This window comes from Erinaceus europaeus, chromosome 2 (assembly GCF_950295315.1).
Source record: "Erinaceus europaeus chromosome 2, mEriEur2.1, whole genome shotgun sequence".
Classification (NCBI taxonomy): Eukaryota; Metazoa; Chordata; class Mammalia; order Eulipotyphla; family Erinaceidae; genus Erinaceus; species Erinaceus europaeus.
In genome coordinates this window covers 191244001-191255591 of record NC_080163.1, presented here as the reverse complement: position 1 = coordinate 191255591, position 11591 = coordinate 191244001, and the positions used below count along the sequence as shown (strand labels likewise).

The following is an 11591-nucleotide window of genomic DNA, read 5'->3' as shown; positions in this document are numbered from 1 at the left end:
AATTATTTTGGGGGTGCAGAAGGTGGGAGCTCTGGCCTCTGCAGTTGCTTTTCCACTGGACATAGGCATTGACAGGTCAATCCATATCCCCAACATGTTTCTATATTCCCCTAGTAGGATAGGGCTCTGGAAGATAAGGTCCCTGGAAGCATTAGTGAGGTCATCTACCTAGGGAAGTCCATAACTTCTTTATCTAGTCATTTGTCAATAGGCATTTAGGCTGCTTCTACTCCTTGGCTATTTTGAATAATGCAGGTATAAACACAGAAGTAAAACAAAAACAAACAAACAAAACTCTACACTTAAAAACCAAAAAATAAAATTCAATATCTACAAAGTTGCTAGAATGAGAAGTATTTTCTACAATCTCTTTCTATGATAGTGTATACCATAACATGACATTTCATCATTAAGAAATTGCTCTTTCATAGAAGCAAAAATACATCCTAGGACTACTGACAACAGCCGGGAAAGGGGCAAGGGGAGACTCATAGGACATCAGCCTCCTGGATGTTTACATATAAGGTACCTGTAGAAGTGAGAGTTGAGATTTTTACCTCTTCTAAAAAATAAGATTGGCAGCTAGGTTTTTGTTTATTTTTGTTTTTTACTTCAGCTTTTCTTCCCTGGGTTTCATTTAATTCATAGAGAAAAATACAACGTACCAGATGAGGCTATAACTTTTGTCTTAGTATGTTTGAGAGATTATTATGACCAGTGAGATTATTCATTTAACCTTGTCACAGTAATCACAAAACCCTGTGCATCTTCTTGAAAGCCTAAAAGGATCTGCCTGATCCTTCCACAGAACCAGGGAGTCTAGGGCCCCACCCTGCTACCCTCTCTGTTCTTTCATCTCAGAACTGAAGACAAGTTCCCACTTCATACACTGAAATTTCAACTCCTAAGACACGAGGCATTGCATTTCTCTGGTACCTAACTGTAGAGGAGGGGAAGAGCTGGGAAGAAGTGAGCAACGAGGACTGGGAGGAGAAAGGGGAGGATCAGAAGAATAAGAAAAGGAAGAGAAATGGATATTACAAGGACAAATAATCAGATGGGAGGAGAGTCATGGTCTGATAGAGATCTTTCCCATGAGCACGTGACTTTGAAAGCCCTCCTTCCCCAATATGTGTTTCAGCACAGAGGAAGAAGGCACCTCAGAGCTGCAGGGACACTAACAGCATTTCTGGAGCCCAGACTCTTTCAGAAGAATGGCAGCAGCCCCCATGACCTCAGTCCCTAATCACCGAGGGTGGATTCTCTGGCAGAAGCTCCTGTATGCAGGTGAGAGGGAACTTTCCCTGAGGTTGTGGGAGGATTGAGAACAAAGACCAGCTGAGTGTCTCACAGGGAGGACAGAGCTCTTGAGTGGGGACAGAGAATTTGGTGTGCACCTTAGGGAAGAGAATAGATGAGCTGGTAGGATCTGAGTGAGAACTCAGCAACGGGAAATTCTCAGTGACTTGCTTAGTAAGTGGAGAACTGTCTAGTCGCTGTACTTCCCCATGTTGTCATCAAGAAGCCAGTAGTGCTTAAGAACAAACGATGGGGCTAGGCGGTGGCACACCTGGTTGGGTGCACGCATTACCATGTATAAAGATGAAAATAAATTGCAAGGACCTGCATTCAAACTCCTGCTCCCCACCTGCATGGGGAGGTGCTTCATGAATAGTGAAGCAGGTCTTCAGGTGTCTCTCTCTCTCTCTCTCTCTTGTCCCCTCCCCTCTCAATTTCTCTCTGTCTTGTCAAATAAAAGAGAAAGGAAAAATGAAAGAAAAAAATAGTCGCTGGGAGTGGTGGATTTGGAGTGCCAGCAGTGAGCCAGATCAATAACCCTGGTGGCAAAAAAATAATAATAATAATAACAATGGGTATCAATGCAAGAGCAGAAAAAATTTAACTGGAGACACTAAGATTATATTAACTACCAGCCACAGAACTCCACAAATAAACACCAAGATGGAGGCATTAAAAACATAACTCAAGCATCAACCAGGTTGTATGGACAGTTTCACCATAGGAATTTAACAAGATCAAATAAGTCCCTGATCTCACAGAGCTTCTATGGGGAGGAAAACAGAAAACAAAATGTTTAGAATGTGAGGTCTGGTGTATTGTATTGTATTGTATTGTATTGTATTGTATTGTATTGTATTGTATTGTATTGTATTGGTGTATTGGCATGTATTGTGAAGGAAACAGAGCAGAGAAAAGTTCCCCAGTGGAGACAGAAGGTGATTAGAGCAGGTGGGCAGGGAAGGCGGCTCCCAGGATGCCTGAGTGTGAATGAACAAGAGTCTGAGGGAAGTGAAGAGTGAGCTGGGCAGACACCTGGAGAAGAGAATTCAAAACAGAGGAAACAAGTTCAAAGTGACTTTTATTAGTAGTGTTAGTATTAGTACTCATATTCATATTAGTATATTGCATAGAGACACACAGGGTGGGGGTGGGCAGCATAATGGTTATGCAAAGAGACTTTCATGCCTGAGGCTCCGAAGTCCCAGGTTCTGTTCCCTACACCACCACAAACCAGAGCTGAACAGTGCGTATCAGCGGTCAGCCTCAGGAAAAACTAGTATAGTCATGGGCCCTTTGGAATGTAACTAAAATAGGCCTACTAGCTATCTTCAAAATGGAGACCCCCAAATCTTTTTTTTTATTATTTAAGAAAGGTGACATTAACAAAACCGAAGGATAGGACGGGTACAACTCCACACAATTCCCACCACCCGATCCCATCCCCTCCCCTGATAGCTTTCCCATTCTCTATCCCTCTGGGAGTATGGACCCAGGGTCGTTGTGGGTTGCAGAAGGTCTGGCTTCTGTAATTGCTTCCCCGCTGAACATGGGCGTTGACTGGTCGATCCATACTCCCAGTCTGCCTCTCTCTTTCCCTAGTAAGGTGGGAGACCCCAAATCTTCACCTGCAATATTCCAGCCTTTAGGTTCATGACTAAGTCAACAATTTGTTTGGCTTTATATGTTAACTCTTATTTCAGCCACCAGGTTCCAGATGTCATGATGTCAACCAGACCTCCCTGGGCAGATGACCCCACCAATGTGTCCTGGAGCCCTGCTTCCCCAGAGCCCTGCCCCACTAGGGAAAGAGAGAAGCAGGCTGGGAGTATGGATCAACCTGCCAATGCCCGTGTTCAGTCAGGAAGCAATTACAGAAACCAGATCTCCCACCTTCTGCACCCCATAATTACCCTGGGCCCATGCTCCCACAGGGTTAAAGAATAGGAAAGCTATTAGGAGAGGGGATGGGAATTATGTGGAGTTGTATCCCTCTTATCCTGTGGTTTTGTCAGTGCTTCCTTTTTATAAATTAAAAAAAATTTTAAAGAAAGGATATAGACACACAGATATTTGAGTGGAAAGGGGGAGGTTGAGAGGGACTGACTGTTTTTTCCTGTCACCAGAGTTATCTCTGGGGCTTGGTGTCAACACTATGAATCCACTGCTCTCAGGGGTGAATTTTTTTTCTCCTTTTTAAAAAATTTTTATTTATAAAATGGAAATATTGGCAAGACTATAGGATAAGAGGGGTACATTTCCACACAATGCCCACCCCCAGAGCTCCATATCCAATCCCTTCCCTTGATAGCTTCCCTATTCTTTACCTCTCTGAGAGTATGGAGCCAGGATCATTGTGAGGTTTTAATTGAATGGGACAGATAGAAACTCAGAAGGGAGGGGAAGACAGAAAGGGAGAGAGGAAGTGAGACACCTGCAGACCTGTTTCACCACTCAACAAGTGTCCTATCCCCTGCAGGTTAAGGAACTAGGACTCAAATCTGGGTCCTTGCACAAGGTAACATGTGTGCTTAACCAGGTGCACCACCACCTGGCCCCCAGGACTGATTAAAAAAAAAAGAAAACAAAAACAGAGCACTATTCAGCTCTGGCTCACGGTGGTACAGGGGATTAATCCTGGAACTTTGAAGCCTCAGGTGTGACAGTCGCTTTGCCTAGCCATTATACTATCTCCCATGCCCATAATTCCCCCAATTTTTTTAATTAACCAATAATAAATATTTCCGTTCTTGCCCCTTGTGTTACCTGCGCTTAACCCGCCGAGCAACCGCCCGACTCCCAATCTTTCTATTCTTATGACTAAAACCTAATTTCTCAATGTTTCCTTCTAGCTTCACTCTTAGCCATCTGGATGTCATTCTCTACTGCCCAGATCACTATGGAAGTAGTACCACCCAATCCTATCGAAGGAATGGATGTTCTTCTACTTGTCCACAACCTGACATGGGGTGATTCAGTCAAATTTTGGTATGTCAGTGAAAGTTTGAAATCAGTTCCTCAACTTGTTGTATTTGTAAACCTCAAGAATAAAAGCTACCCAGGGCCTGCATATAATGATCGACAGACAATCTATCACAATGGCTCCATGCTGATCAGGAATATCAACCGAAAGGACACAGGATTTTACAGCTTCCAAGTCTTAAGAAATTTTTCAGAAGAACAACAAATAACTATGCTGGTCCCAGTGTACTGTGAGTATTCCTCTTATCTCTGGTATTGTGGGGAGAAGGAACTTCACACAAGATTGACAGATCTGAATTCTGCTTTCATCTTTTTCTGTAACCTGTGTCTAAGGGAAATATTTGAGGATATAGTATATGACACACACAATAGAGACTAATTTCATGGGGAATTTTTCCTTATAAAAATTCACCTTCTGTTGCCTTCCTTGCAGTAAGAAGTAGTGCAATACATCAATTCAACAAAGTGAGATCAGTCTCAGGCCTGACTGACGAGATCCATGATCATGATAATGATCTTAAGAAAGGCACTGGGGAGCCAGGTGGTGGCACACCCGGTTAAGCACACATATTACCAAGCACAAGCACCCTGGTTCAAACCCCTGCCCCCACCTTTAGGGGGGTCTGCTTCATGAGCAGTGAAGCAGGATATAGGCCCAGGGTTAGATCATTGTGGTAAACAGTTAATTGCATTTATAAATTTTCTTCAATGTTGTGAGCAACTCTCTGCCCTAACTCTACCTCCCAGTTCTACTCTCAATTCTGCCACCATCTTCCCAGACAATATTTCTAATCTATCCCCATGTTAGCTATCAAGCTCAAGCAAAGATTAGTAAGACATAGGCTCCTAGCAACACTCCTAAAAAGTATTTTCTAGCTTTCTTCTACCCAAAGGTTTCTACTTTCATCTGCTCTATTCCTACTTTATGGTTCCTGATTATTAAACATTTTGTCCTGCTTTCCGTCTTACTGCATTTCAGCCACCAAGCTTCAGATGCTCTATGATTTCATATCATCTCACTGCCAATCACAAATAGTTCATAGAGTTTTCATAACATCTCCCACTTGCAATGGTCATCCTTTCTCCAACTGTAAGCATGTACACATAGCTCATGGAAGACAATCACTGCCTTGGGAATGGGAGAACAGACTTAAAACTCCCAAGATGATGGTTCTGATGCCAAAGTCAGCATCTCCTGCCTGTCCCCCATTGTTTTCTGGACCATTTCTTGCCTTGACTCTGCTCTACAATTTACAAGGTCACTAGTTCATGTCAATTACAGTCACCTATATAGGACTGAGGACCTCAAGGTAACTCAGATTGTACTGCACTGACCACCATGGTTACAGATAATCCCTGTGTGTAGTTTCTGTTCATGCCACTTACCACATGGCAGGATGGTCAGTGAAGAACTAGGAGAAGTGACAGAACACTGACTCTTGTGCTACGTTCCTGCCTTTATATAAGATAAGGAAGGTGTGGGGCTGGGTGATGGTGCACCTGCTTTTAGCACATGTCACAATGCACAAAGACCCAGGTTTAAGTCCTTGATCCCCACCTGCAGGGGGAAAGCTTTGTGAGTGGTGAAGTAATGCTATAGGTGTCTGTTTTTCTCCCTCTCTACCTTCCCCTTCCTCTCAATTTCTGGATGGTTCTATGCAATAAATACATAAATTTATTTTTAAATAAAAATAATAAAAAAATTTTTAAAGGGATAAGGAAGGTGAACTCTGTTCCTGTCCTGTACGTCTTAGGGTCAACAACCTGTGATGGGAGAATCAGACCAGTGTCTCAGAATCAAGATAATAAACACAGTTATTGCTGGGACATTTAAAACTAGGGAAGAGCTAGTTCGGAGGGACACTGTAACCCTTGTACAGAGCAGGACTTTCCTTTTCCCCTGTTGACTTCAAGTGTGACTGTTCTGTTCACTCCAGATGGTCCGGATACCCCCACTATGTCCTCCTCAAGTTCCTACTATAGATCAGGAACACCCATTAAGCTCTCCTGTCATGCAACCTCTAACCCACCTGCACAGTATTCTTGGTGGATTAATGGGAGGCCCCTGGGATCTACGGAGGAGCTCTTCATCCCCAGCCTTTCTGTGAATGAGAGTGGATATTATACCTGTTCTGCCTACAACCATGTCACTGGCTTCTATGGATACACAATAAAGACCATCAAAGTATTTCGTAAGTAGTCCCCTGGACCACCAGCACCAAGTTCTGGGTTACAGTCTGTTTGGGTTTCAGAAAAATGTATGGAAGAAGGTCCTTTCCAGTCTGTGTTCACAAGACTTCAAGTCCCAGATCTATGCCCGAACCTTCAGCTATGTGTACTGATGTTTCTTTCACTCTACATGTGGCTCTGACCTCAAACACTGGAGTGGGGTTCTCTTGACATAGAAACCCATCTGTGTGATGGGGAAGAATGATAGGTTGCCATTGTCAAAGTTGCTTTTTTGCTGTGAACTGCAGATGAAATATATTCCTTTAATGCACAGAATGAGATTTTTGAAGTAACCCAATTTTCAGCATTTTCTCTTGTTGACTCCCTTATGCTGCCACATCGAAACCTTAACTGGCAAACAATTTGAGGAAGATTTTCCTTGATGAGCTCTCCCAATACTTTTAGTTTCGACTCCTTTCATTTAGTTTATATACATAAACTAGTTTTGTGGAGAATGGTAGGGATTCTATTCTATTTGTCTAGTTTTCTATTATACTTTATGAATATACTTTCCTCTAGTCAATGACCTTGTCAATGTTGTTAAACTCATTTGATCATAACTTCCAGGGTTAGCACTAGGTTTCCATCTATTCCTTTTATCTGCATTAACTTAAGACTAACACCTTTTGGATTAGTGCAGTTGCAAGGAGCCATGAATTCACCATGCAGGCACCAAACCCCAACCATAACTGTGGTGACAAAAAAATAATAATAATACAAAGAAAAAATGCATACTCATTTCAAAACTGAGTACTGATACAGAAGTACACTAATACAAACACAGAAGAAGGGGTACTAGTGACCCTTCTAACAGAGAGTGCTCTAGAAAATTAGCCTATTCTGAGCCTTTCATATGTTGACTCTCTCAAAAGCCTAGACAAGGGAGAACAGAAGCAGTGGCACAACTATATACAAATAATATCAAAGGACATAAATTATGGTGATGTCGCAAATCCTAACAAAGAGATTTTTTCAAAGTTAACCCAATTACCAAATAATGTGATTGTAACAATAACTATCTATTGTCTTCTTGAACCCTAAGACAGCAGGAACCTCACATTTCCACTATAGAGTCTATATTTTCCCCAGTCCTAGAACCTTAGGGTGGGGTGCAATTGCCTGCATGCTTCTCTCAATTCATACCAAGTATTATTGCATTCGTCTATACCAGCCTAATCAACACAGCGAGTACCACCTCAGCATGCTTCACTTCAGACTGTGTCCGGAGACTTCAGGTGTGGAATGACAACCGTTCAGCTTCATTACTCGGGTGAGACCTTTCCTTTCATAGTATTCTCTAATTCCATTCCAGATGGTCCACTTCCTAACAAAGTTCCAAAACCTAGATATAGACCAGGTCCCGAGAGATAGGGCATATGTTCACACGTGCCCATAAACTAGGGCAAAATATATACCTGAAAGCAAAAGTACACAATAGTCTGCCGTGAGTACCCCCCAACACTTTATCTGCACTATTCCAGCCTTTAGATCATGATTGCTCAACAATTTGTTTGGCTTTGTATGTTAACTCTCTTTTCAGCCACCAGGCTCCAGATGCTACCATGGTGCCAACCAGACTTCCCTGGACAGACAACCCCACCAATGTGTCCTGGAGCTCCGCTTCCCCAAAGCCCCACCCTCCTAGGGAAAGAGAAAGGCAGGCTGGGAGTATGGATCAACCAGTCAACGCCCATGTTCAGCAGGGAAGCAATTACAGAAGCCAGACCTTCCACCTTCTGCATCCCACAATGACCTTGGGTCCATACTCCCAGAGGGATAGAGAATAGGAAAGCTACTGGGGGGAGATGGGATAGGGAGATCTGGTGGCAGGAATTGTGTGGAGTTGTACCCCTCTTATCCTATCATTTTTTATGTCTCCTTTTTAAAATAAATTTAAAAAATTAAATGAATACATAAATAAATGAATAAATAAAAGAAAATTAGCCTATTGTACAAATCCATGAGGATGTAAATCCAGATTAATTAGCAGATGAAGAATTTAGGTAAGGCATTATAGGCCATTTCAATAAATGAAAAAAGTCTTAATTTAACATAAAAATATTAAATCTTTGGGAGTCGGGCGGTAGCGCAGCGGGTTAAGTGCACGTGGCAGGAAGCACAAGGACCAACAGAAGGATCTGGGTTCAAGCCTTCACCTCCCCACCTGCAGGGGAGTTGCTTCAGGGGCGGTGAAGCAGGTCTGTAGGCGTTTATCTTTCTCTCCCCCTCTCTGTCTTCCCTTCCTCTCTCTGTTTCTCTGTCTGATCCAACAACGATGACATGAAGACATCAATAACAATAATAATAATAACTACAACAACAATAAAAAGCAAAATCAACAAGAGAAAATAAATAAATAAATAAATAAATATTAAGAAGTTTTTAAATGTTAAATCTTTTAAAAAGATATTCAAGGGCTAGAAGGATAGCACAATCATTTGTGCACCCTACCTTCATGCCTGAGGACCTGGAAATACGAGGTTGCTTCCTCAGTACCACTATAAACCAGAGCTGAGAAGTGCTCTGGTCTTGGTCTTTCTCCCCCACACACACACTCCACCCCTCCCTCTCTCTTTAACTCAATCATTAAAATAAAATAAATATTTTTAAAAGTTATTCAGGGGGGGTCGGGCAGTAGCGCAGCAGGTTAAGTGCATGTGGCGCAAAGTGCAAAGACCAGCAAAAGGATCCTGGTTCGAGCCCCTGGCTCCCCACCTGCAGGGGAGTCGCTTCACATTCGGTGAAGCAGGTCTGCAGGTGTCTGTCTTTCTCTCCCCCTCTCTGTCTTCCCCTCCTCTCTCCATTTCTCTCTGACCTATCCAACAATGACGACAACAATGACAACAACAATAATAACTAATACGATAAAATAAGGGCAACAAAAGTGAAAATAAATAATAATAAAATTTTTTTTAAAAAGTTATTCAGGAACTTTATGAAAGAATAAATCTTTTAAAGACACTACTTTCCTGTGTGTGCAATCCAGGTTCAATTCCAGACCTCACTGCACTGGAGGAAGCTTCAATGCTGTAATTTCCCTTCTCCCCCTCCACCATCTCTCTCTACTTTGTCTCTGTGTCTATCTGGAGAGTCATCCCAGAGTGGTGATGTCCCAGAGATGACAAAAGAAAGAGTCATGATAACTTTGTTAACTGTCAAGTTCATGCAAAATCATGGGTCCCTAGGAATATACCTAGTTTCATACCACCCTAAAGTCCCTATTCTGACCTGCTCTATCTCTACTTTCTTGTTCCTGTTTATTAAAAATGTTCACCTGCCTCACAACTTTCTGCCTTTCAGACACCAAGTTGCAGTTGTTTCTATGATTTCATAGTCAGAATGGTCTGACTCCCCTCGGCAGACAACCTCACCAATGTGTTCCAGAACCTCACCTCTCCAGAGTCCTATTCCACTTTGGAAAGTCAGAAACAGGCAGGGGGTATGGATTGGCTTGACAATACCCAAGTCCAGTGGAGAAGCAACTATAGGAGCCAGACCTCCTACCTTCTGTATCCCAAAAAGAATTTTGGTCCATACTCCCAAAAGGGGAGAAAAGTTAGAGGAAGATGACCAGAGGGCTCCGAAACATAATTTCATAAGGACCCAGAGAGAGAAAAGGAAAAAAGGAAAGATGTTCAGGGGTAGTAATATGTATAGGTATAACTTAAAATGAAAGAGAAGACAGGACCATTGGAAAAATGGGGGAAATATATGGATATATAGATAGGTAGTTATAGAAATAATATGCAATCCATATCTAATACCTTGGGAAAACCACTGGTGTTTCCAGTGTAGGGAATGGGGACACAGAACTCTAGTGGTGGAAACAGTGTGGAATTATACCTCTATTATTTTATAATTTTGTAAATCACTAATAAAAATAAATTTTTTAAAAGAATCATAAATTCTATACCCTGAAAGACTGTCATTCAAATATGAATGATAAAAATAGTTCCAGCTATACAAAAGCTAATAGCTTGCCATTATCATACATGATTTTCAACAATTACAGAAAGAAGTGCCACAAAAAAAAAAAGAAAAAAGAAGAAGCTAGGAACATTTAATTCTAAACAAGGTGATACTAAGAAACACAATCTACAGTAATAACAGACAACTATGAAATAATAAAATGGAAAGGAAAATAGAAGCAGTTCAAGAAAATGATGAAGACATAGATCAGTTTTTAGAAATACTATTTTAAAGTTGAATAAAACAGACATGGTAATCACAAAACAAAATATGGATCAGAGACACACAGTAAGTGAAAAATAAAGTGATATATACACTATGAAAACTGCCCACACAAATTGGCAGATGGAAGCATATTCAGAAAAAAAAAAACTAAAAACATAAAACAATCAGAAGACAAAACAAAGTATCAGTGAGAAAACCACATACACCAATAACCAACCTAAATTCACCAATCAAAAGACACAGAGTTGTTGGGTGGACAGAAATAGCAGGATCCACCAACTCCATGTCAAATGAAATTCACATTTGAAACAAAGACAAACACAGACTTATAGTCAAAGGCCAGAGCAAGGTATCATAATCCAACAATACTGAAGAAGTAGCAGGAACTGCCATTCTCCTATAAGGAAAAGTAGAGTTTCAGACTAAAAAGATAAGGGAGCCATGTGACGGCGCGTCTGGTTGAATGCATATGTTACTGTGCATAAGGATCCAAATTCTAGCCCCTGGTCCCTTCCTGCAGGGGAAAAGCTTCACAGGTAGTGAAGCAGTGCTGTAGTTGTCTCTCTCCCTGTCTATTAACCCCTTCCCTCTCAATTTCTGACTGTCTCTATCTAATAAATACATAAAGATAATAATAAAAAAGATAATAAAGGGAAATAAGGAATGCTATATAACAATAAAAAGATGATTCCAACAAGAATATATATAAGTATATATTCATCCTACATGAATGTGCCCAAATACACAAAACAATTTAATTTTTTGTATTTTTATTAGTGATTTAACAGTGTTTTATAAAGGAATATGATTTCAGGGGTATGATTTCAAATCCATATATGGTGTGAGTGAATTGAGAAAAGCTCTGTACCCCCATCAATAAACATCAT

The 11591-nt window shown here is 41.2% G+C and overlaps 1 protein-coding gene across 2 annotated transcripts; it reads left to right on the top strand.

Moving 5' to 3' along the window:
• Positions 1-1154: 1154 nt before the first annotated feature.
• LOC132536830 (carcinoembryonic antigen-related cell adhesion molecule 1-like) lies at positions 1155-8436 on the top strand. 2 transcript variants are annotated; one of them, XM_060186057.1, is made up of 4 exons: positions 1155-1287; positions 4152-4511; positions 6219-6473; positions 7682-8436. In XM_060186057.1, exons 1-4 carry the CDS (start codon positions 1215-1217, stop codon positions 7684-7686), a joined length of 693 nt encoding a protein of 230 aa, XP_060042040.1. In that variant the 5' UTR covers positions 1155-1214; the 3' UTR covers positions 7687-8436. The 2 variants fall into 2 exon arrangements, with proteins under 2 accessions (XP_060042040.1, XP_060042039.1); XM_060186056.1 differs by lacking the exon at positions 7682-8436 and having other exon boundaries at positions 6219-6775.
• Positions 8437-11591: the final 3155 nt, after the last annotated feature.

What these genes read in the sequence shown, in the direction of transcription:
- LOC132536830 (XM_060186056.1), top strand. Translation starts at nt 1,215, where the DNA reads ATGGCAGCAGCCCCCATGACCTCAGTCCCTAATCACCGAGGGTGGATT. An exon ending in GCAGAAGCTCCTGTATGCAG is followed by an intron (nt 1,288 to 4,151) that starts GTGAGAGGGAAC and finishes GTTTCCTTCTAG; the next exon opens with CTTCACTCTTAGCCATCTGG. An exon ending in TATGCTGGTCCCAGTGTACT is followed by an intron (nt 4,512 to 6,218) that starts GTGAGTATTCCT and finishes TGTTCACTCCAG; the next exon opens with ATGGTCCGGATACCCCCACT.